A 26,365-nucleotide genomic window follows, 5' to 3' on the forward strand; every position below is an offset into this window, starting at 1 on the left:
TGAGGAAAAAGTAATTTTATTAAGGAACAGAAATGACATGGTTCATGTCAAACGACACAGCAACCTTATACTGAGACAGGACAGTGAAATGTGGCAGCCTTCCATGAAGCATCTGTTTTCCTCCTGCACCACTTCCACTAAACGGCAAGGATGGACTTGCCTGTTGCTGAAACCTAAACTGCAATCTGAACAAAAAGTGAAGATCTGACATTGCAAACTGACAAAGTAATAGATTTGAAATGTATATAGCAAGAACACAAAAAATAAAGAATCAGTCTTCATAAAAGCCCTCCAAATAAAGACTGTACATTAATGTATTGTACATTATGAAGTTAGATTACAGGTTGGGATTCTTTTGTACAAGTTCATACATACATTTTCTTTTCAATTCTCAAGGTAGAAAAAATACATGCCTTTTCTGCTCCTCTATTAACATAAAGAAATGTTTAATTTAAACTAAATAAACTGTTTAACAACAGACTTTTACTGTAGTGAGTAAGTTACGGTCTATTATAAGCAGCAGAAAAGCCAGTACACTCGAGCTTTTCTTGACTCAAATGAAAACTGAAACCTAATGGTTGTTCGTGAACCAGAATACACTGGACCGTTAAAAAATAACTGATCAAATAAGGTTACAATACTGACATACATAAAGGAGCAGGGATATTTTAGTATGTGAACGTGCCTGTCAAAGAGGCAGTCAGTTGCGTCTCATTTTGACTTTGCGCCCTGAGCTCTCCTGGTGTTTGTCGAGGTCTTCTGCACGTCTCCGGTAGTACTCTGAGCTGGCGCTATGGTGACGGTGGCGGGACAGCGAAGGATGTCTATTCTCCTCTTTATCCATCTCCAGAACCCTTGGCCTGGTTTGCAGGGGAAAAAAGTCACATGTTGATCCACTTTTATATGTCTAGAGGAAGCACTGTAAGTCATCCTCAGGACAGTTCAGCATTGTACCTTAAATGATGATACATTTAGATTACCATTATGTAAAAAAAAAAGGTGTGCCAGGATGCACTTTAAAAATATTGAAAGAAATTACCCATTTTTAGTCAACTACAAGTTATCAACCAGGTTCTTTTCAAGTGATTTCTTTGATTCTACAGGAAATCACTTGATCAGTACTGTGGGATCATGAAACTGAACCAAAAATGCAGATTAATTTATTCATGATTCAACAAGGTTGTGGATTGCTTTTTAACACAAGGGCAAATTAGTTTGGATAACTTGTTTCCTTGAAGTACAAAAATAACAAATTTATTTTTGTACTCTGGTCGAGAACATCTCCCTTACTGCACAGGTACAAGGTTATCTGTTAAACCTATACATCACCACCAAATACGTTTTTCCTCACCCAGTTAAAATTTGGAATCTACTCCAACAATCCTTCAGTATAACTGGACTGTATGCATTACATCTGTATGCAAAATTGAAACAAACCTTATAGAAATGTGTTTATATGGATTATAGCCTTCACAAAAAAATCTAAAATAACTGAAAATAGTGGTTTTAAAGAAAACTGTTACTTTGTACTTTTGGTCACTTGCTACACTTTGTTTCAGCCATAAAAAGAACCAATTTGCACAAACCCAAACTGAACACTTATGATTTTTAATAATTTTCTATTTCCATTCACTGTGTAGAATAAAGACATGCAACTATGCAAATAATAAATAATTTCTACCAGTAGACCACTCAGTTATTTTGATTTGATCTGGAGTTGATCTCTAACATTTCACAAGAGTCAACTCAGCCAAATGGTTAAAATATCAATTAATGGAAATACAGTACTTTATAAAGATTATTAAAAATGCCTTATATTTATTTTTATTTGTTTTATCTCTACATTTGACCAAATCTACTCAACATAAATAATCACTCATATAGTTACCAACAATTATAGACCTGTTGCCCTGACAACCCACATGATGAAGGTCCTGGAGAGACTCCTGCTGGCCCACCTCAGTAAGCAGACCAGCACATACCAAGACCTCCTGATATGTGCTTGTCTGCTTGGAGACGCTATCATACACCTGCTTCAACAAACCCACTGTCATCTGAACTGTGAGGATCATGCTCCTTGATTTTTCTAAAACATTTAACACAATTCAGCCTGATCTGCTTTATCAAACTCCAGAAGACAGAGGTGGAGGCCTCAACTCTGCAGCTGGTGGATGAGTTAGAAATGGACAAGAGGCTGAGTACAGAGAGCTGGTGGAACGCTTTGTGTCATGGAGGGAACAATCATCTCATCTTAAATGTAAACACAACAGTTGATTGTAGATTTCAGGATTAGATCAAATCCTATTTCCATCATGGGAGAAGAAGTGAAGGTAGTTGAAGAATATAAATACCTCGGTGTTCATCTGGACAACAGACTGGACTGGAGACGCAACAGTGAACCATCTATAATAAGGGACAGAGCAGACTGGACTTCCTGAGGAAGCCAAAATCCTTCAAGGTTTGCAGCAAGATGCTGCAGATCTTCTATCAGTCTATTGTTGAGAGCGTCATCTCTGCTGTTATCTGTTGGAGCAGCAGCATCAGAGCCAGAGACCTAAAAAGGCTCAACACCCTGATAAAGAAGGCTGGTTCTGTTCTGGTGACGACTATGGAAGCTTTGGAGATGATAATGTAAAGAAGGATTCTTCATAAAATCAAGAAAATTATGGACAACCCTGACTGTCCTCTACATGAGACTGTCTTGGGCAAACAGTGTTTTCAGTCAGAGGCTTCTCCAGACTTGCCACTACAAGAGATCTTTCCCGCCTACAACCACCACTATCTACCGTAACTCTTTACTTAAATGAGTTACACCAATATTTAATTTCACTTTGGGATCAGTAAATTATTGTTATTGTTAGTAAATTGAATTTGAATTGAAGTACAGGGATAACAAAACTGCTCATTTCAAATGTATTAACAGGGTAGAAATTTGCAAACTGTTTTTATCCTTGCAGTCCTTCATAGAGATCATCTGGATAAGTGGGCATAAATACCTGTGAGCCGCATCTGGATCTGCTTTTCGATGAGAGCGTTTGGCTTTTAAAGGAGCAGGTCTCAGAGCAGGAGACGAACTTAAAGGGCTGTCTGAGTCCAGACGAGGTGCATCAGGTTTAGTTCTGATTAGAGACAAAGCTTTGAATAAAAACCCAATTGACCCGAGCAAATGTTGCCTTTTAAAACCAGAACTCTGACTCACTTTCTGAGGATGATTACTGCACGTCTCTCCTTGATGTCCTGAGGCCTGATGCAATGAGTGATGTCATCAGCAGCATAGCCACTGCAAATGAAAGAAAAAAATTTTGTTACCACAAAATCTGCTCTGTTCAACAACTGTGTCATGGAAAAGTATCAATATCCATAAATTTTTCCCACATTGTCACATTAGAACCACAAAAGTCATTGTATTGTAGTAGGAATAAAAATCCAAAGAAGACAATATTAATCTAATAAACTAGAATATTAATACTGATAGAACATTTCTCATAGAGACTGAAAGTTCTGTAGCCTCCCTATTGCCTACCTGTGCAATTCTGTGTGAAAAAAATTTACGCTTCAAGCACAATCTGGGCTTTCTCCCCTTTACTTGAATTGTCTCGTTTGTAGCCGATTTTCTACCAGATCAACCAGAAGGAGAAATTGTGAATTACATTGATTTTCTGCGTTGTTTTAGAATTAGATCCTTCCTGTAGTTTAGCAATGGCAGCAGAGGAAGTAAATTTCGTTGTTCAGTCAGTGTCGGCCACACTTCCAAATATTAAAGTAACATTAACAGCCGTCTCGTTTGGATCGATTTTTACAGCGTAGGCAATTTCTGGTAAGCTTCAGGGAGATTATATGCGTCATGACCAAACGTTAGCAATTAGGTAAAATTTTAAACTTCAGCACAGTCCACGCCTCCAGGAAGCAATCGTTTTCCAACAATAGTGAGCAAAACCTTCCGAATGAAACAAGGGGCTGATTTTCACCAGGCTAAAAGTGGCTTTAATTTTTTTTTGTCTTGGGGAAGACATGATCCAAACGCATTCAGAGACATTCTTGACTCTCCTGTTCGCTAACTCCTTAATTATGTCAAGGCTTCATTTACTTCTTTCATCATATTAGGTTTCTGACAATGAACACTATGCTCCTACATGTTATAGGTAGTTCATATGGATGGAGATGGTGTAAGTACAATAACACCATGGTGATGCATTCATTTGAATGCATGGTTTTGCAGGCTTGTCATCTTCATCCTACTGCTCTGGATCAGACTGTGGTTCCAACATGTAAGACTGGATGGACAAGTCCTCCACTGATGACATCTTTAATAAACTTTGGAATAAAAAGTATTGCTGCCATCAAACTACAAAAATGGCTGAATGGGGTGGAGAGGACGGCTCTGAAACCTAGACGGTGGCTGGGCAAGAAACCACTCATTCACATCAAAAATATGCATTTCCACTTGGATTAACTATCTTTATTATTTCCTTTTTTTTATTCTACTTTTCCTGTAAAATTTGTTGTTTTTATTATCTGCCCCAAAAAGGTGCCTTTTAAATAAAATATATAATTATTATCATTAAAGTAATTAGGCACAGCTCCAATACTCACACTGCTCCCCATACCCCTCCATGAAGTGTTCACTCAATTGAAGTGCATGTAAAAATTTGAGAATTGGGACGGTACACCCCTGTGTCCCAACTTTGACATCCAAAATGGTGGAACTGGTCACTGCTTAGCACTTGTGCTAAATAATAAAAAATTAGATAATTTCCTTATAGAACTTGTTTTCAACAATTTGTGTCCTTCCCTAAATCTATCTCTGACACATCCCATAATATCACAGAATCCCTTTTTTTGTTGTTGTGGACCACAACAACAAAACAAATTGATTTTAAATGTACAGAATAGGTATTTTTGTTTTCCAAAGTGATTGCTGGAGATATTTGACTGTTCAGATGTGTTTTGTTATGACTTGTTGAATACAGAGCAAAATTTGATGTATTCACAATTGTTCAGTATTGAATTTCAGCACTTTACATTTGCCAAGATAGCAAAAAAAAAAAAAAAAACAGACAACAAAAAAAACATTAAAATAAACTAACTTTGAATTTAACATTAGAAACATGATTACATAATCAACTGTTACTATAAAGACCCCATCTATTTTATGCAGCTAAAAGTTAAGTATGTATAAAGTGGAGCTAACGTACAAAGATCAAGTTAAGGACAAACCTACAGCACATATATAAAGATTTTTAAAAAGGCCTGATGCTACATTGTGAAAAATAAAAAGACTAATGGGATTAAATTGTCCATCTTAAAAGAAACTATGAATGTTGTGACTTTATAGACCAAAAATGTCAAAAGAAATTCATAAGGAACTCTGACATCAATTTTTTCCCCCTCTACCCTGAGAAGAAAACATTTGTTTAAAAATCATAATGATACTTCTAAAGAAAATAAGAACCAAATTGTTTTCTATTCCGCTCCCACAAAATAAATTAAGACATTATTTCCATAATTATGTATAAAGTTTTCCCTGTACTGACTTTCTGTAAAAGAAATTCAACACCTAAAATCTCAATGAAATACATAACAATCTGTGGTTCTAAGGGGACAAAAATAAAAAAGGGATATGAATACTTTTACAGACACAATACATGAAGACATCTGATAAATGAGGTGAGCATGCTCACCTCAGTACTGTGACGCTCCCTCTCCTCACAGGCAGGACAAACACCGGCTCCGACACCCGGATGGGTTTGAATTGGAAGCGACAGCCAAAGCACAGCGCGCTGTCACTGAAGAAGGACACAGAGACAATGGGCCGTGCAAAGATGTGCAGGGGATCCACGTGGGACACGATGCATCCACCTGGCTGATAATCATTGATGACCGCACTGTTGACGAAACCCTCGGGGATCACCCCGTTGGACACCAGCCGCTTGATCACCAGCTCATGAACCCAGCTCGGGATTTCGTCTACCTCTCCTTTGCGGTACAGCCGCTCTTGACCCGGTCCGCGCCTCTCCAGCTGGGCGCCGTACGTGTACCCCTCGCCAAAGAAGTACTTGTTCCGGAGGGGCGCTCTATCCACCGTGTGCTCCCGATACTGTCCAGACTCTGCTTTGGCCACTACTTCATCGATCCTCTCCTCGATGCGGGCGCACTCCTCCGGGGTGAAGATGCTCAGCTGTACGACACTGCTCCTGACCATGCGGGCTTCTTGCTCCCGGAGGTCAGAACTATCGTCGCTGTGCTCGTATTCATCGTCGTCCGACTCTCGATACTTCCGTTTTCGACCCTTCCCGCTGCCGTTGCTCGCTTGGTATTTGTTCCCGTAGTCGTCCCGGTGCGGAGTCATGGACTTTAGCTTCTCCCTTAGGTCAGAGAATCCGCTGGCTGCCATGTCGGCCAAAACAATATGACCGCCGCGTTGCAAAAATAAAGGTTCCTAATTACACACAAAAAAAACTAGCTTCAATGCTGCATTTCAGCACAAATTTACAACAGTTTGTTTGTTATGGACAAACTAGACCTGAATAAAATTACAAGAGTCAATTAACTCGCATAGCAACAACAAGCGCACAAAAGTAGCTCATGTTAGCTATGGCTCCTAGCTCAGTCTTTGCTTTGAAGCGTTACTCTTTTGTAACTATTCTTTTACATTTCATATATCTCCTATTTCAGAAACGAACGAAGAAGTTAAATATTGCGTCATCACCACTCTGCGTCCAGCTAAGGCAGAGAAGAGGCTAACGGTGTTAGCTGATAGCTTGTTAGCCCGGCTAGCCCGGCTTGGCCAGTCCGTCGCCGCCTGGAAATACTGACAAAACACGCAGCGACATGTCACCACCAAAATTCCCAATCTGGATATTTTTGAGCTTCTTCCAATAACGCTTGAAATAAGTAGAGCCAGAAACTATATTGTAAAATGAGCACAAAGCTGAATACGCCTTCTCAGTCAGTTTCTTCTTCTTTAGATTTCAACGGAAGCTTGCATCCATTATTGTTGCACTACTGCCATCTGTTGGATCCTAGTATCTATACCTCAAATTCTCAGAATGATCCCAGTATTTTTTTAAAAAACGAAAAATCTTCTTTTTTCCCTCAATACTATTTAACTGATCAACCACATTCTCAAATTTCAATTCCCTATTAAAACCTAATTCCGTTTTTAATAATCTTCTTTGATTTACATATTTTCTACAACTAATAAAAACATGTTCCATTGTTTCTACAGTATCACACCAACTCCAAAAACCTGTAAGATGTTTCCACATCTTAAAAATAGTTCCATTTAAAAAACGGTGACCAGTTCTTATTCTATTTATAATTATCTCCTCCCTCCTGTTTGTTCCTCTAATCTTTACTACATCAACTGTATTTTGTATCATAAATAAATGCCTTCCATTTATTTCATTATCCCACCTAATTTTCCATATCTTCTTGCTTTCTCTCCAAACTATACTTTTGCCTTCAGATTTAGATAACTTTACTGGCATATCAATATCTTCTTTTTTAATAGCCTCCTTAGCCAACCTATCTGCTCTTTCATTACCCAAAATACCTACATGAGCAGGAGTCCAAAATAATATAACATTTTTATTTTGTTCACATATTCTATGATGAACAGCCATAACCTCATATAATATATTCTGATGATTATTTGTACATCCCTTTTCAATACTCAACACTGCAGATAATGAATCACCACAAACTATTACTTTATTTATATTAGTATTCTTGGCAGATATCCGTTATATTTCTTTCCTTAATATTTGATAATGATCTGTCTATATTAATATATTTCCATGTCCATGTAGATCTCAAAGGCCACAATACTATTGGACTAAATTATTTGTTATATACATTAAATGATTTTGCTTTGTCATCCCCAACTCACCCAAAACTATTAATTTGTTCTTTTCCTCTTTCCCAACAATTTTCTAATACTTTCTTAACTGGATGATTTTCATTATGTCCTTTTAAATTTATCCAGTAATTAACTATTATCTGTTGTCTTCTGATACATAATGGCATTTCTCCTGATTCTACTTGTAAAGCACATACTGGAGTTGATTTAACTGCCCCTAGACAAATTCTCAATGCTCTAACTTGAATAACATCAAATTTTTTAAACCTAGTTTTAGCTGCTGAACCATACACCACACTCCCATAATCTATTTTGACCAAATTAGTGACACATAAACATTTTTAAGTGATTCAAAACTTGCACCCCATGTCAACTCTTCTCAGTCAGTTTCCAAGTACAAGCCTGAAAATAAACTCATGTAACCTGCAGAGGGTTTGCGGATGATCATTGTAGATTTGTGGGAGGGACTCCCTGGGTTCCAAATTCAATGTTGCTAATTTTGTCTCGCTTACCTTCTAACTAGTCACCAATACAGTTAACTTAGAAAATAAAATTATCTTTTGTTTCTGGTTTATTGATTATACGAATGTTTCTAAAAAATGTTGAAAAGGCTGTTATGCTACAAAACGTCCTCAGGTTTAAGCGAATTTTTATGAATATGTGAAATATTCAAATAGTCAGAGTTCTTAGTACTTTTATGCCCATTTTTAGAATAAGTACAAAAGTTCAAAATTAACTTAAGTCAGATATTTCTGGAGTGGTCGCTGGTCCAGACTGAAATATGGAACTTTCTCAAAATTATTTATACCCCTGGTGGATTTAGCTTTGAAGTTATCTTTTAATTTTACCAAAATATTTCCTCAACAAGGATTTAAAATGGCCTTTTGCAATGGTCCAAGCCAGAGTCCCTACTTTATTTTCAAAGAGAGTTTTGTAGAAATAGCCTTCAATGCTCAAAGAACTGGGAATCATTACAAAAATAAATCATCACAATAGCAGCAGAATGGATGACCAATGGAATCATAGGATGGAGGAATGGCTGATTGATGAATCCATATTCAACATTTAAAAGTTCCATCAGTCCATCCAGACTTGGTTTATTTATTTAGTTATTCAGTAAGTACAGGAAAAGTTTAGAGATTTCAGTTTGCAATAGTTTACAGATAGATGTACAAAGCAAATAGGACATTCAGATTTTTAATATCTCCCCCAGCCTTTTTGTGTTATTTCAAAAAATTCAAATAAAGCCCAGCAGCCTCCAAGGAAGATCCATGTAAAAAATTTGATTTGCTCTTTCACTACTTACAGATTATCACCCTGGGAGACGTGGCTACAGTGTCACAATTTCCATCTTGAAGTGGGTGTCAAAGGCTTCTTTTCTGCGTTTTATGAAATATGCAGATTATACAATTCAATTCACAATATAACTGTACGGGGCGAATGGGCTGTATCCTGATGAAAACACAAAATATCACCAAAATATTTTTTAAATTATTGTTCCAACACTGAATCAACAAGAATCTTTTTTTACTCAATGTTTTAGCTACAAGCCTACAAATATCTCTCAGATTAATCTGCTCCATAATGTTGGAAAACATATGTATGTCTTTGTTTTTTTGCACAATTAGCTATAAGATAAAAAAAAAACAAATTATTGCATTTTATTACACAAGACTGTATTAGCAAATGTGTTCTTTTCTTCAAACTGCAACAAAGTGAGGCATTGCCACAGATCATCAGAAAATTTTAACTCCTAAGTGTCACAGCAGTAACTGAATCTTTCATAACAGCTATGAACTCAACACTGTTAATATAAGTTTTGCACGTAAAACAGCAGCTCTAAATAATGTAAATATTTTTTACATTATATTTTTACAATGGCCACTTTTTACATAGAAAAGTGGCCACTGTTCTGCAGTGGCCACTTTGTTCTGCCACTGCAGAACAAAGTGGAAATCAAATTGTTGACATTTCTGTAAAAAATAGAAAAAATATTCATTAGATTTAATAAGCAAGTCAGTGGGTCTATTTATGCTTTTATTTTTTTTATGAAAAATATTTGTTTTACAAAATATATCAACTCTTCTATTTACAAATCATTACCAATCATACAAATAGCATAGATGCATAAAACTGATTAACTATAAAACATTTAAAGACACCAAAAATATCTGTTGAAAATACAACAGTGAGTGAATCTATGAATTCTCACAAAGAATAAGATGGAGGATCTAAGTCTATCACTCAGCTGTGTTTTTCTGTAAGTTCAGAGAAATAATCCAGTAAAAACTGGAATGACTTCCTGATATTTCCCATGTCGCTGTGAGAACTACACAACAGACCCCTGAAGAAGAGCGGAGGTAGCTACATGTACATGTGCAGAAACATTTGTGCATAATATGAAACATGTGCACACATCACAGCATGGTGATTTCGCTGGGTGGCAGAGTGAGCCTCTTTTCTCTCACAGACATCATATTTTCAACCTGCATGGCAATAACTCGACACAGCTCCAGGCCCTGTGGAGAAAACCAGTCAGCCTTATAGCACCAAGTTTCAAACACCAGAATTTATCCGATCAGTTGTCTGCTGCCACACCTGCTCTAGCTGCAGCTGAATGACCCGCTGTGTGTTCATGTCTCCCACAGTTAGGTCCACATATGGATAGCTGGTTCCAGCACTGGGCCTCTGGGTGCGACTGCCCTGCACCTCCACAAGGGGGACGGCTGCCATCAGCTCCTGCAGAACAGACGTCAGACTTTACTCTGACAAGAAAGGACAACTTTTCTCCCAGGCTCATGTTAATGATGCCATGAGCCAATCATACACTGATAAGTGTGTGTGTGGTTCTTACATGTGTGTTTTTGTGCAGAAAGTGGAGACCACGTGGGTTGACAGCTAGAATGCAAGGAGCATAGAAGGTGGTGGAGCTACTGCTGTGGATGTAGAAGAATGAGGAACCAAACATGGGGAACGCACTGATCAGGCCTGCATGCACAGACAGAATGCAACAAAAGGGATGAAATCATTATTATTATCTTACATACTTTATAATAAAGTTGATGAAAATTTAGTTTGTCTGAACCACTGTAGGGCCACAAGGCCGGTTTTACCAACTTTTATTCGTGTAGGTTCAATTAATGTATATAAAAAAAAAAAACTTCCACAAGACTCCAATGTAAAAAGAAACTTTGTTCAGGAGGAATCAGGCCTAAGGTATGCTCAACAATAAACAAACTACTGTACTGTAGTAAAACCATGTGTCTGTCCTCCTCTGCTGCGCTGCCTTCCCTCTACTGAGATTACCCTTTACTTTTTTTCCCAATCCTCCTGGGTTGCCACAATGTGGATTTTAACAATAACTCTACCCTTTAAGGCAATTTTATTCACAGGATTACCTTACCAAGTCAACACAAATACACTAAAATTATTTTTAATTAAAGTTTAGCCAAACATTTACTTACTAATGTCAAATAACTAATAAAACAAAATAAGTTTAAACACTAAAAATAAATACTGATTTTAAGTTTGTATTTAAGTTTTTCTCTACAGGCCTGCTGTGGCTAGTAAAATTGAACTCAGCTTTCCAAAACATAAAAACGTTTAGTCATGTACAACTTATAGACATTTCATATTTAAGCTATGTGAAAACATTATGGTTTTATTTATATTTTTGCATTTTCTTCCTTTGAAAAGGGATCTTACCGAGAAATTGTGCCCTAGCTTGATGTGGACTCAGAGGCTGCACTTGCTGCATGTGCTGCGTTGCCATGGTAACCCACTGCTGTGGGGGCTGCTTTTTGAAGAGAGGTGCGGCAATGTACTCCGATAGCTCATGTCTGGAAGACAGAGGACAAGAACAACAACGTCAGATAAACGGAAGCTGCTTCGCTCTGTGGCTTCTGACTTTTCTCAAAAACTGTTTTATACAACTCAGTGACCTGCTCTGTGTTTTGCTCTGTGACAGGCAGTGATAAGGGCAAAAAAAAATATAGAGCTTTTTCATAGTTGACAGTGCATAAAAAAAAAAAAGACATCCAGTTGAAGCACAACAGCTCAGCCCATTTAGGCTACTGAACTCCTCTAAGTACAGTAAAGTCAGAATCTTTCACTTTAATTTATTCACAAACAAACAAGAAGAAACTTCAATATTTCTGAGACTGAAAAAGACTTTAGAAAGGGACTAAGTCCATAACCAAAAAGTTAAATAAAATACTACACTTGGAAATGAGCGTTAATAACTCTTGTTGCTCACATGCTGGGAGTATAGATGTTGTCCTTGGCTCTATGCTGCAAAGCAGCCAGCTTTGACATTTGGTGGAACTGTTGATCGCTCACTTTTCCATGTGAGAGAACATTTAGCAGACCTTTCTGGTAGTCTGGAAGGATCTGAAAAATATTCACAAAACCTGAGTTATACACATAACAACAAATAACCAAATATGTGTGTGGAGTGAAAGAAAATCACTTTTAGTACCTGGTTGTACTGCATGGCCACACTCAGCTCATTCTCGAACCTGAGCGACTGAGTCCAGACAACTCGCCGGAACCACAGACTGTAGCCTGAGTCGACTGACTCTGCCTCTGTGGCAACGTCCAGGATGTACTCGTTCTTGTTCAGAGGTCGAACATTCTGACCTGAGAAATTGGTTTGTTATTTAAAAAAAAAAGCCAATCCTAACATTGGTTTTGTTGTCAATGTGTTATCTTTAGTACTCGTACTTGCTTTTTTGTTGTTGTTGTTGTTGTTTGTTTCTTTTTAGTGCTTAAGTTTTCAAAAGGGACTACTAATGCTTGTATTTATACTAGTCAATTAATTGGAAAAAATCAGTTTGTTTATTGGATATTTAAAGGATAGAGGAATAATAATTTTTGGATGTATTTTTGGATATTTACTGCAGTAGGAATTTCTCAATTTCACAAAAACCAGCAGAACCAGCAGACTGATCTGTCCCCAACAAAACAGTGTCATTCATCTATGGTCTCATGGAGTAATCCAGAATTTCAGCATGATAGGTTGTTATAGAAATAATATTATATACTAAAAGATTAGAAAAAATTAGGACAGAAAACAACGCAAGTTATGAACAAATACTTTAGCTTTATGCATGTCTTATATATATTCTATATCATGGATCATACAAAAAGTTTGCATAAAAATATTTTAGATTAATTAATTTTTATTAAAACGTGCTCCATTCTTGCCAGGGTAGAGATGCAGTAGGCAGATCTGTATGGTGGTGACCTAGGTAGGTGTGAGTGAGATTATTTTCTAGGGATTTTCTTTTCTGTATTTCATTATTAGTTTTGGTTTATGTTGTATAAATATGACATATGTGTGACTCCTTTGTATCTACAGGCTCTCACCTAAATGTTTTATTTTCTAAGACGATGGAAGTCTGCTTTGGTCTTGGCCCTGCTCTGGTTAGTCATGAGCTTCTCCCTGTAAACTACATAAATTGTGTTCATACAAAATGAAGATGCTAAAAAAATGTATCTTCTGCAGGTAAAACATTAACCTAACCTATAATCTATCTGGATATTTAGAGAGGACTAATTCTGACAGATGGATTCATTCATGAGGTTTAGAAGTAGTTCATTATATACAGTTGAGTACAAAATTATTCATACAAATGGCAGAATGATTAAGTAATCTTTTAACTTTACCAACACACTTCTTATGACTGGAAGTGATATCAATGTTTCGGACTGGCTCAGGGAGAGTTCTGCCTCAATCATGTAATCTTTGGAGGAAGCCAAAGATTAGGGTGATGTCAAAGAGGCCTTCCGTCCTCAAAGACTTGAAGCTCATCCCCCCAAAAAATCATATCAGTGGAAACATGTAAAAAATGTGGAAGGTTTGTAATTGCTGCATTACCTAAATATGTTTGCTCTTTTTTTTAGGTGGATGTAAATCATTTAGCATGACATTTTAAAATCTAATTTAAAAAACATACAATTATTTTGATCTCACATTACATTTATATATTATCTGTTGAGAAATCCTGTCTCGTTTTCAGGCACTTCTGTAACATTTTAAATTGAAATCTGACTGTGCGTACCTCTGTTGGTGACTAAAAATATGGCATATTCTTCAATGGCTTCTAGCGTGTGTAATCCCATTTCATAGCACAACTCTTCTATCACCTCCAGGGCAACCTGAAAAACAGATACATCAGTCAATCCCAGCCTGCCCACACTAATGCACCACACTGATCATCACCTGCTGAGTGCTTACAGTACAAGTTTTGATTTTCACATGGCGTTCGATGCCTCCAGGGAAGAGAAACAGCTGACGCTTTGAACTGCGCCCTGCCTGAGGAAACAGTCAAACATTCACATAGAATATGTGGCAGATATGCTAGAAATGACTCACCTTTTAGAACTGCAGAATCATAAGGCTATAAAAAAATGGTGCTCAAGTGTATGTATAATGAAGAAAAAAAACTAAGTTCTTATCTGAACAAAAAACACAGGAAGACCAAATTTTCCTTTTCCTTTTCCTTCTCTCCATTTATCTTCATGTCCCTTTGGTGATAATAAATTTTCTAAGTTTGAAAGTCCATAAATTTTTGATAAATTGTTCAAACGGGCTAAAAAGCTAATATATTTTTTCTTTAAGGATAATTGGTTAAATGGACTCATAAGACGTCGACCGGCACGGTGTGGCCCCACTATGGAGTCAGGCCTAGGGTCGGGGCTTGCTGACCTGATAACCGGGCTGAACCTGTGCAGGAGATTGAGAGATAGCATCTAGAAGCTTGTGAAGGTGGCTAGCTTGTGGAACTCCTCATTGATACTTTGAGGCCAAGTGTGCAGTGGCCCGTGTGGTTGCAGAAGCAAACCACACGGTTTGTTTCTGTGAGGTCATGAACTCATTCATTGGCTGAAATGAGTTCTGCGAGGCCATGGAGAAGAACCTTTGGTTGACATTAAAGCAATTCTGGCAAACTGTCCGGCACTTCTGAAGGAGGAAGCAGTGCTTTACCAACACTGTTTAGAGTGGGGGTGGAGAGCTGCTGACCTTGATGGAGGATCTTGTCATTCAGATGGTGGCAGAGTCTCAGGGGTGGATGGGATCTACCCTGAGGGCCTCAGGTCTCTGAATGTTATGGGGCTGTCATGTCTGACATGCCTCTTTAACATGCTGTAGTGGTTGCGTAACAGTGCCCTTGCACTGGCAGATCAGGGTGGTAGTCCCCCTTCATAAAAGAGTGATCAGAATATGTGTTCCATAACCCTCCTTAGTCTTCCTGGTAAGTTCTAAGATGGTGGCGAGGGGAGTGCAGCTAATAGTCCAACCTCACTTCATGTTTGGGGGGGAAATGAGGTTTCCACAACACATAACTTGGATTAATTAAATAAAAAAAATCTTATTTCATTGGATATATAGTGAACAATTAAAAACTAATTTTGACTAGTAATAAATAATAATAATACGCAATTGTGTTTTTATGTAGATGGTAAAAGTGAGAGTATTAGAATACTCCTTCATAATTCAGATCTGTCCTTCTGACATTTATTTGCTTCTGATTTTATGTGTATAAAATAATATTATTCTCTATCCATCTTATCTCTAATAAGGATTTCAATTTTTTTGGCCTAAAAGCAGATAAATTAATGGAGGCACCAACCATCATAGCCTTCAGCTCCATGCCGTTGGGTGGAACAATCCGACCACCGTACACAAACGTCTTCTTCAGATTTTGTTCACATGCTTTAGCTATGCCTGAACAAAGTGCAGTACATATTTCACACTGATTGCAACATTTGCAGCATAGTCCCACTTGATATTTGTGTGTGTGTGTGTGTTTTTTTATTTATTTTTTTACCTTGATACGGTGCTCCTGCACTGCGAGAAGCCTGCTGCAGGTATTTTAACAGGAAAGGCTTGAGGACTTCAGAGCAGCGATGATAGGCAGCCAGGATGTACAGCAGCCTCCAGCCTCGTTGGCAACTATCGCTGCAAAGCACGAGCGAGCACAGAGGTGCTCAGGATCACAGAGGTAATCACTAAAGAACCATGCACTGAGGGTTTGTGTGTGGCCAGCCGACTTACGGTTTGGAGCTGGTGTTGGCAGTAAGTTGTTTGAGGAGCTGGCAGTAAGCTTCATCCCTCATCAAGGTGAATTGTCCAATGAGCTGAGGGGAGCAAATAAATCACAGCACAAAAAAACCCACAAGACTTTAGATGGAGTTGATTCCTGCAAAATGATTACATTAACCTTTGACATCTAATACAATATTACATTCTGTAGCTTAGAAATCTTAGTGTATAAGTTGAACTAGTAGAATGACTGGTGCAATCTTTTTGAGGAATTGAGGAATGATCACTTAGTTACATACAGCAGGTAAGTAATCTGTGACAGAACATGAAAAACTTGAGGGCAAATGAAAAGCATAACGAAAACAAATTTTGGTCTATAATTCAATTCTTTCAAAGTTCTCAGTTTAGGGAATGCAGGAATAGGAGCCACACAAATGCCAGACATATTATTAGCAGCATAATTAGATGCGGGGTGCTGCGATTAAACACAGATAAGGAAGGAAAACAGAACATTACTATATGTTACCTCATCTTCCCCAGAGATCAGTCCAATAACTGTGGTATCATCTACAAATTTGATAACACTAGTGTTTGGCTGGGTGGTCATTATGTGAATAGGGTACAGCATGGGACTCAGAACACAGCCTTGTGGAGTTACTGTGTTGATGATCTGAATGTGCTGTTTCTCAGTCTGACTGGCTGTAGTCTGCCCATTAAAAAGTTCAGAATCAATGCAGAGGTTAGATGGCACACCTAGCAAGCAGAGATTGTTGGTGAGCTTAGCTAGTATGATGGTGTTAAAAGCTAAGATTTAGTTAATAAACAGAACATGTGCACAAAAGTTCCTCTTTTCCGGGAATGTAAGTACATTGAGTAGTGTTGCGTTAGCTGGATTTTTACGTACGTGTTTGGTCTATATTCAAATTGTAGACGGTCTTTTGTCTTGATCTTATCTTAATGTGGTGCATGACAATCTTCTCAAAGCATTCATAACAATAGGAGTTAACACAACAGGCCAGTAAGCACCTGGTCCCTTCTTTGGTAGTGGAATGATGATGGTCGTTTCATAGCATGTGGCTAGTGACTTGACCAAGGAAGAAGTTGATCTCTCCACCCCTCCACAGGTTACTGGAAATGGGGGAGGTGAGAACTCACCCTGTCTACTGGCTCGGTGTTGTGGGCCTCAAATAATGCATAGGATTCATTAAATTAATCAAGCAAAAAGTTACTTCTTTTAGCCCAGGCCACATCTACAGCCACCATCCAAGCAGGATCTGTATTCATTTTTGTCCTTTTCAAAGCTCTGTGCAGATCGTACCTTATGTTTTGTAGCCCTTGGTGTTGCCTGAGTTATATGCCTTCTAGAATGTTTGCAGTTCCTCCACATTAATTGAGGTTTATTGGGGTTTAAGGCAATGTGTTTGTCAGGGACAATGAGGTCAGTACACATATGTATGTGAATACAGAGTTTTAATGAGGACATGGTGTAGCCTTAAAAGCCTCCGGGACATTGTGATCCAGTGTGTTTTTCTTCTGTGTGGGAAAAGTACTTTGCTGCTTATATGCTGGCAACAAAGTCTTTAAATTACAATGGTTAAAATCACCAACTATGAACATTGCCCTGTGGGTGTTTGCTTTCCAGTTCTTTAATAAGTTTTTATCACGTCCCAGTGCTTCTGTCGGGTTTCTGTGCAGTAGGATGTATTAAACAGTGAAAGCTGTTGTAAACGTCCTTGGTGGGAATAAGGGCCTGCATTGCAGCACCAAGTACTCTGTGGTGTGGGAAATTGATAATGAGCATATTTACCTTAAGGAACATGTTGACCACTTCCTGTTCTGATGAACCCCTGGATGGAGAATCTCCCATGAAGCGCATAATGCCTAGAGATATTACACCAGCACACACACCCACACAAATTAAACATCCACTCACAATTCATACACATTTTCAGTTAGCAAATGCCTGACTAATATTAGTGTTCAAATTTCATTTATGTAGCTAAATGTTTTATTCATAGACTTTATAGTCTATTAAAGCAGCCATGGGGCATTCCCAGCTGATTTTAAGTTTCATTTATTTCAATAATTAATTTTCCAGACTATCTCTACCAGTACCACAATTGTTCATTGGAGACATACTGACAGATTTTAATGGGAGGAAGGTTGTAGACTAGTGGATGGATATATAGGAGGCTAGATTTCTATTTTTTTTCTCTTTCCAAACCTACCCAGATGTACAAATAAAGATATTTTTAAACACTGTGTAGAGATTTTTCTAATGAAAGATATTACACAAAATAAATCCTATGAAATACTAAATGTAACATATATTACATTTATGGAAGTATATTTCAAATATTATTTATATAAGTTAGTTAATGATGAAGCTAGATTAGAAGATTCTCTGACTGCTGGAGTGAAGTGGCACCTTGTAAACACACACCGACAACCATATAGTGTAAAATATACTGAATTGTATCAGATAATATTTACAAAAATATATAAAAACAAATACTTCAAATTTCATCTGCATGAAATCCCCACAAATGCTTTTTCTAAACCAAAGCAACATTTTAGTTCCTTGGCGGGAGTAAGAGGATGGTAGGAAGAGATCCAGTTCAGTTCAGAGTGATAACTGGTTGTAGGCTTGATCACCTCCTGTAGCACTGGAAGAAGTGGTGGGGATTTGACAGAGCTCCTGGTTTGGTGTAGGATTAACTCATCAGTCTGGTCAGCTTGGCAAAAGACAGGATCAGGAAGTTGGGCAGTTACCACTTTCGAAACGCATTAATAGTTGAAGGTTTTATTTCCACAAACCGACATCTGTGGCAGCTACGGTACAGCATCTCACCTAGCCTGGTGAACAAAGGCTGCCTTAATAAGACACTGACATACTACTACCACCAGTCATGTGAAAATGAACTACCAGTCTGACTGGTAGTTCAAACTGTGATTTCATCATCACAGGGAGGTGATGAATCACGCAAAAACAAACACACCGAATGGCGTTTGTTATTGTTTGTTTTCTTTTAACATAAAAGAAAATTAAGGAAATCTCAAATACATTTTTAATAAAATAAAAATAAATAATTCTTTAAGAAAATCACTTTTAGGAACCTAATTTCAACCACAAAAATAAAATGGTAAAGGAAAAAATGCTATCAGTAACACTAAAAAAAGTTATTCTAATGGAAATGGAAAAAAAAATAGCCTGGTTCCATAAATATTCAAGAAACTTTCAAAGGTGCAACTAAAAAGGTATAATATCTGAGGATCCTCTCATTTTGACAATACTGAACCTAAATTGTGTAACCAGTGGATTTCTTTAGAGAAGAGGAGAGAAGTCGATAACTTACACAGATACAGATCAGCAGCTACTCGGTTCATAGCTACATCTGTGAACTCTATCAGAGACTCAGTCAGAGGGTTCTGCAAGGAGAAATCAGTTGAACAAAATGTCACCAAAACATCATGAATGTTAGCATGTGATACAGAGTAAAAAGCACCTTGGAGAACTTGATCATGTCAATAGGCTCCCTGAAATCGTTCCTTTTGCCTTTGCTCTTCATGGAATCTCTGAGGACAGGCACATCAAAACGCATTTATATTTCAACAATGTTCAAAAACAATGGCACACAAAAAAACCTGCACTAAAATGACAATTTATGACCTTCAATATAGCTGGATATTTATATTTGTTTCAAGCAGAAAAGGAACAAGATCTTCTGGTCATTGTGACAAATGCATTTGATTTTCACAGTCCTAACTGACATCTTTTTATTGCTAATTGCATCTTTTCCAAATAAAACGTTTGAACAGCAAGAAAAAAAAATCAACTTGTTGCTTGAAAGGGAATGTCCTGTCTGTAGTTCAGACTGTTGACCTCCTCTAGGTTAATTACTTTTGTTTTGTTCAAATAGCTCAACAATATCCAACAAAGAATCCTAAAATAAAAACAACCTTTATTTAACATGCAAACAGCATTGTCACTTACAACATTGATCAAGTGTCCAGTGTAATTCTGCTTCACCACATTTTTCTCTTAAAGAATCAACATGTATTGAAATGTTTTGAAGAAATCTTCATCATAAGTTCTTTCAGCCTGCTGAAGATGTTTTGAAGTTTTGTTTGGGCTTTGAATCAGTTTTGAATCAATTTCTGACCTATTTCTGGATGTTGTGTGTACACATAGAAGAAAAGTAACCATAAATCTAATTTATATAAAAAATAAAAATAAAAGCAACACTAAAAAAAAGACAGGAAACTAAAGCTTCAAAAAGCCTAGACAAGAATCTTTTAAAAAAATACAAGACGGGCTGGTTGATTGGAAACAATCGAAACAAATCAGTTGCGTCTCATGACCATCACCCAGTGGAGGGTGAAGGTCATGAGATAAAAAAATTAAATACTACATTGAGTTTATGGTATTTCAAAATTTTGCAGCTCTTCTGTAAATGTTATAACTTAACTGCTGTTGCTGGATGTTAACAGAGAATCTGACTGTCTGGCTGCCTGAGTTTGTGTCTCAGTCTCACCCGTTTCCACTCTGTGCCTGCCTGAAGTACTTCTTGGCAAACTCTATCATATCATATTTACTGTCCTGCAAAGCTCTCTCATCAGGCTCTCCATCAGGGAAGCCATCAAGTGAAACTCTCTAAAGACAGAGATTAGAAGTGAGTTTGGCAGAAATAAAAAAAATAAACAGCATCTTAGAGTGCATTTGTGTCTGGGAACCTCAATCGTTTGATCTATTTCATGCGCAGCCATGGTGGAGGCCACAGCGACAGCAATGGCTGACGACACGGCGAACTGGTCAGCTCCGCCTCGAGGCTCTGCCTTTCGGTCCAGCGGCAGCGATTGGAAATCAGGAGGAGCAACGGGGTGGACACACTCTGTGGGGAATGCCCCGGAGCGGCCAAACACAGCTCCAAACTTCCAACCTGACACACAAATCCAGGAAAGATTTACAGAGAGACACACAATTTCTTCTCATCACTGTCTACTTTCCTCTGACTGCATGTCAGAACATTATCTGCCAATTCCACTCCTGTCTGGGGTTGTGCTGATAACCTTGAAAAAATGATGATTTACTGCTGTCATGATGGACAACACTGTTCTCAGCTGTGCTCGACTCCTTGTTTTTTATTTGCGAACAAGCAGCCATTATTTACTGTACCTTTAAGAAGATTCATACTTCTTGCTTTTATGTTAAAACCACTAAATATTTATATTCATTAGACTGTCTCTGTCCAATCTGACAAAGTTTGAGTTATTTTGCATAAGAGAAATGGAAAAGTTCCTAGATTTCTAAAGCTTGTAGACACATAACCCAATAACTAATATCTGTAAATGCAGATAAGTGTGTTTCGAAAAAGCACTGAGTCAGAGGAGGTCAATGTAAATACATACAGCACTTTTGAGATGTTTATGTAAAGATTTTGAAACCATACATGACCTTCTGTCAGTCAATCACATAAAATCCCAATGAAATAAATTAAAGTCTGTGGTTGTAAAATGAAAAAATCTACAAATGTTCAAGAGGCAATTTACAGTCCTACTTTTTAGTTTCCAATTCAAACCATGAGGTACCACCCACTGATGCCCTCAGCCCCTCTGGTTATAAACAAATTTTATTTTGCATAACATGAAAGATTTCTGACGCCAGATTTCAAAAATCAAAGGAAATAAAACCAAATGATTTAATTAATTACAAGTACATGTTTAAATACACTTTTTCTCTGCCATCTGTCTGATGTAGGAACAGTTTAATGCCACCCTGGCTGTGTTTCCACCCAACTGAAATGTGAATTGGGAGCAAATTTGGAAAATCTTGCAAAAAAGAAAATGTGAATTAGGCGTGTTTCCATCTACTGGTTTGTAAGGCTGTCATTGTATCCCACCCTACAGAACTGCCTGGGTGGGATACAAGGTCATGATTATTGTAGTGTAGTGATTAGTGTATTAATGTATTCAGAAATTGTTTAATTTTTAATTCATTTATCTCAAGCCAAACATATGAAGTTTCTCAGTTTGTCAGGTTTTTATATCTTAAAGGAAGCCATTTTGTTTTAAATGTCTATAGAAATGTCTCTCTCCATTTATTTCCTATGGAAATTGTGTGATGGATCTCTTGTTCTCATCCAGCCGAGGCACCAGTGCATAATTTATAAATTAAAATAATCAGTGCATGTGAAATTTTGAGCCTGTGCACGCAGACGTGCACACAGGAGCTAGTGATGCAACACAAGAAGAGTTTGAAATGTTCAACTTTTGCTGCTGTCTGCTGTCACAGAAAACATTCACCTTTCGCAGTCATTCGTTGCTCCCTGTGTATCGAGCCCATAATGAACTGCTGTAACCCTCTGCAGGACAGAAGCTTTTAGGTCAAAATAGTAGTTTGATTAAGCTGTGTTATGTAATATTAATGCATCAACATTTTCAGATTAATCGCATGGTTTAATGTGTGAATGTTGACAGCCCTAATTAATATTCAACAAGCAGAACAGAGAATCCACATCCTGCAATCACACATCAAGCAGATACATGTAACTCACACTTAAACTATGAACATGGACATGGATTACCAATTTGTGCCTAATTAAAGGTCTCAGGGTTTGACACTGAATCCACACTCTGCAGCCACACTGCAGACTGGAATTACAAGAGCAGCCTAAGTTTTGAAATCAGGGAACATCTCTTATACTGAAGTGATCACAAATTGGCAGGATTGTCCGAGCAAAGTGGGAAGTACTTATTCTACATCAGACGTGGTCCAAAGCCTCCATAGCTTTCCAATTGTCAGCTCCAGATAAAGAAATACATTTAGTTCAGATTTAAGGCTAAAAATGATGCTCAGATGGAATTTTCTAATTATTATGGGAGTAAATATTTCAGCATGTTTATATTTTGCAATAACATCAAGTACAATGCATAAAGAGAAGAGCTATTGTTTTGTTCAAAAACTCACCAAAGTCTTCAGTGTCCCTTTTAAGCTCTTCCAAAAACACAACCTTCTTCCTCACCACACAGCCATAGCTGTAACCTAAAGGAGAGAGTATCTGTAAATGTTCTAACATCACAGATTTCAGCCAGGACACTCATGAATCAGTATCTGACCTTTCTGTAGCCCGTCCATAACCTGCAATCTGATGATGTCACCTTTATGGAAACTGAGCATCGATCGATCGTCTGTCACAAAGTTACGCTCTGCGATGACGTAGTCGGAGTCCTGTTCAGGAAACCAGTACACAGGTAATATCAGTTATTGTATACTTGTATAAGTAGTAAAGTATCAATTAGTTCTTCAGTGATCAGAATCGGCCAGTTTTCCTTAATCAGCTCTGATTTGTGATTCAAAATCATTTAAATTATTCAACACCTCAAAGCAATTTTCTTTTGCTGAAATTTTACAGATTGTTCTATTGGATATGTTACAATCTTTAATATCTCATATGACTGTGATATACGCTCTCTGGCAAGTTTGTTAGGTACACCTGTCCAACTGCTCATTAACGCTAATGTCAAATTAGCCAATCACATGGCAGCAACTCAAAGCATTTAGGCATGTAGACATGGCCAAGAGGATCTGCTGCAGTTCAAAGTGAGAATCAGAATGAGGAAGAAAAGTGACTAAAATAACCACTTGTTACAACTGATGTATGCAGAAGAGCATCTCTGAACGCACAATACGTCAAACCTCGAGGCAGATGGGCTACAGCAGCAGCAGCTGACAGGAGTGGCACACCGGGTGCATTTAAAACATTGCCTAGTCTGATGAATCTCGATTTCTGCTGCGACATTCGGATGGTAGGGTCAGAATTTGGCATCAACAACATGACAGCCTGGATCCATCCTGCCTTGTCTCAACAGTTCAGGCTGGTGGTGGTGCAGTGGTGTGGGGGATATTTTCCTGCCACGCTTTGGGCCCATTAGTACCAATTGAGCAATCTGCAGCAACTATGTGATGCTATCATGTCAATATGGACCAGACTTTTTGAGGAATGTTTCCAGTACTTTGTTGAATCTATGCCACCAAAGATTAAGGCAGTTCTGAAAGCATAAGGGGGTCCAACCCGGTACTAGCAAGGCGTACCTAATAAAGTGGCTGGTGAGTATATGTACATTGGTATACTGTGACTCGTCTTGCCTTTTTGATCTCATTGATGAAGTTGTCTATGAGATGTTTGACTTGTAAAGCCTTGGCGGAGAACAGGATCAGCTTCTCGTTGGTCAGATTAAACTCCAGCATGTTTTCAGAAGGGATTGTCACAAACAGGATGTCTGCGTATCTGACACAGAAAGGACAAGCAGCATTAGTTCAAAATATGCACTACTTACCTGGGTCCTAACCTCTCAATACAATAAAGATCAAATAAACATTAAAATGTGGGGCATATGCTTGCTGCGCCAGTTTTGAGCTATCTATTATTTTTTTTAATAAATCCCTTCCAGGAATCCAAACTTTTTGTAACACTTCACCAAATGTTTGACCTCAAACTGTCTGATGGAGCTGGAGTAAAGTACATAACTCATTCATCCAGACTTAATTTACCATATGAGAGAAAACTCCTTCAACTACTGTCACTATAAATTCCAGTTGTGGAAAAGTACAAGAAGCAAGCAACTAACTTCTTACAATGCAGAAACACACTGAAGGGTCAGAGGTTAACCCTCTAGACACTCCAGCCTGAAATCTGGAGGCTTCCTCCAGACATTTGGATATAGCTCCTTTAGTTCACAGAGAGGAATACGCCTGGCACCGGCTGAGGATGAGCAAAGTGGGGGAGTTGTGACTCATGGATGGAGGAACTTCCCACTGCTTGGATCCAAGAAGATGGGTGGAGGTGAGATATGATCAGAAAAGGCGACAAGGAACTCCATATAAGGCATGGAGTGGATCAGGGCATCAACACACATTCCCTCAGCTGAACGACTCAGCTCTCATTTTCTCATATTTCTCTGTAATCCTAAATGATAATAATGCATATTTACTCTAACAAAAGCTTATGATACTAAGGTTAGTCAGAGTTCTTTGGAACAAGTTGCTGGATTTACTCAGTGCTCTTCAGCTAGGATTTTTGGGATTTGTTTGGTATTTCAGTTTAAGGCTGGGACAGGATAACCAATAAAACAACAAGGTACATCTGGGAGCTGACAGTAGGTCATGATTGCCCTCATGCTAAAGCTTTGTTAGCTTTTCCAAAAAGTATTGACCCCATAAGGAAATTCTAATCTGGTGTTTAGGAGGTCATAGCAACTTGGTAAAAAAGTAATCGCTTATCAAGATACAGTTTGAACCCATTTCTTTACCTGAATATACAGTTGGAATCCATTTTTATCCACAAACTGGATACACTGGATAAACTGGATCCACAAACCCGTCTCTGTGATGGGGGGGACACAGAGACGTGTACCCCCCCGTCTCTGTGTTCCCATAGAGCACAGAATTTATTTGGATTTTTTACATCGCTTTGACTCGATCTGATAATCGACTCAAAGTGATTATCAGTTGTTCCACGATCTGGGCTGAATTAGGTGTTTTAAACTAAGGTTATTGTAAATTGCCTTTCTGTTACAGTACATGCTTGCTTAATGTTTTGCTGTGTTAAGTTTTATGTTACATTGCTGCTTTGCCGTTTTAAGTCAGCCACATGTTAAAGATTGTCTCAGTCTAGAATGGTTGAATTCTCTGGTGTATATCTGATGTTTTTTGTTTAATTATTTAGTTTTTAAATTATTTTTCAATATTAAATTTCAATATTCCAGATCAATTTGATTTGATTCCCATTTATTATTCAGTATTTTCCTTTTGTCTTATCAGTATTTATATTGTACAATAGTTAAAGAAAGATGTGAATAATTCAGCTGTAAAGTTGTTTTGTTATTAATTCTCAGATTTGGCGTGTCAGTGATCACGCCTTGATGTGAAGAGTTTCTTCTGCTTGGGGTGTGAATTCCTTCCTTAATTAGAGGCTTATGATTCCAGATCTGTTGGAACTGGTGCCCTGATTAAACTAAAGAATTTTAACACTAATTTAATTAATAATAATTGACTACAATAATAATTACAGAAGCCAAGCATTGATGCAAGTTCTGATTTCCAGGAATTTTGATGTCACCATGTGAGGTTGCTACAACAGTTTTGGTTTCTAGAGTTCTGATTCCCAACACTAAAGAAAACTGCAAAGATAAAGTTAAATGGATAGAAAATAGTTTTAGCTCCAGCAATATAATTCTCAAAGAACTACCAAGCTGAAAACTTGGGATGGATGCTGCATGTTCAGCATGATGTCTTTGCAGGATGTTTTCACTATTTCTTAAATATTTGAGTTTGAGTTAGTATAAGTGTAAACGTACTTATGCTTTTACACGTTTTTAGATCAGACAGATTTGTGGACTCCAATAGTTAAATGTATTTATGTTGTTAGGAGCAATGACTGAAGCTAAAATAAAAAGCA

The 26,365-nt window shown here is 37.8% G+C and overlaps 2 protein-coding genes across 2 annotated transcripts in view; both read right to left on the reverse strand.

Annotated features, from left to right (window-relative positions):
* alkbh5 (alkB homolog 5, RNA demethylase) lies at window positions 1–6,991 on the reverse strand. The gene is made up of 4 exons (XM_028018015.1): window positions 5,682–6,991; window positions 3,200–3,280; window positions 2,997–3,119; window positions 1–860 (listed from the first exon to the last, which is right to left on the reverse strand). Exons 1-4 carry the CDS (start codon window positions 6,392–6,394, stop codon window positions 701–703), a joined length of 1,077 nt encoding a protein of 358 aa, XP_027873816.1. The 5' UTR covers window positions 6,395–6,991; the 3' UTR covers window positions 1–700.
* Window positions 6,992–8,929: 1,938 nt separating this feature from the next.
* The window catches only part of myo15ab (myosin XVAb), a 67,958-nt gene continuing 50,522 nt past the window's right edge, over window positions 8,930–26,365 (reverse strand). Inside the window, exons 56-74 of the mRNA XM_028018016.1 lie at window positions 24,055–24,196; window positions 23,025–23,136; window positions 22,876–22,950; window positions 20,643–20,848; window positions 20,444–20,562; window positions 19,415–19,484; window positions 19,265–19,337; window positions 17,716–17,789; window positions 15,921–16,003; window positions 15,694–15,824; window positions 15,496–15,590; window positions 14,100–14,177; window positions 13,924–14,020; window positions 12,339–12,499; window positions 12,117–12,250; window positions 11,567–11,700; window positions 10,716–10,849; window positions 10,460–10,600; window positions 8,930–10,380 (exon numbers count right to left, since the gene is read on the reverse strand). Coding sequence (XP_027873817.1) covers window positions 10,279–10,380; window positions 10,460–10,600; window positions 10,716–10,849; window positions 11,567–11,700; window positions 12,117–12,250; window positions 12,339–12,499; window positions 13,924–14,020; window positions 14,100–14,177; window positions 15,496–15,590; window positions 15,694–15,824; window positions 15,921–16,003; window positions 17,716–17,789; window positions 19,265–19,337; window positions 19,415–19,484; window positions 20,444–20,562; window positions 20,643–20,848; window positions 22,876–22,950; window positions 23,025–23,136; window positions 24,055–24,196 — 2,161 coding nt within the window. The 3' untranslated portion in view covers window positions 8,930–10,278. The remainder of the gene's footprint in view (window positions 10,381–10,459; window positions 10,601–10,715; window positions 10,850–11,566; window positions 11,701–12,116; window positions 12,251–12,338; window positions 12,500–13,923; window positions 14,021–14,099; window positions 14,178–15,495; window positions 15,591–15,693; window positions 15,825–15,920; window positions 16,004–17,715; window positions 17,790–19,264; window positions 19,338–19,414; window positions 19,485–20,443; window positions 20,563–20,642; window positions 20,849–22,875; window positions 22,951–23,024; window positions 23,137–24,054; window positions 24,197–26,365) is intronic.

Source organism: Xiphophorus couchianus, chromosome 5, assembly GCF_001444195.1.
Source record: "Xiphophorus couchianus chromosome 5, X_couchianus-1.0, whole genome shotgun sequence".
Lineage (NCBI taxonomy): Eukaryota > Metazoa > Chordata > Actinopteri > Cyprinodontiformes > Poeciliidae > Xiphophorus > Xiphophorus couchianus.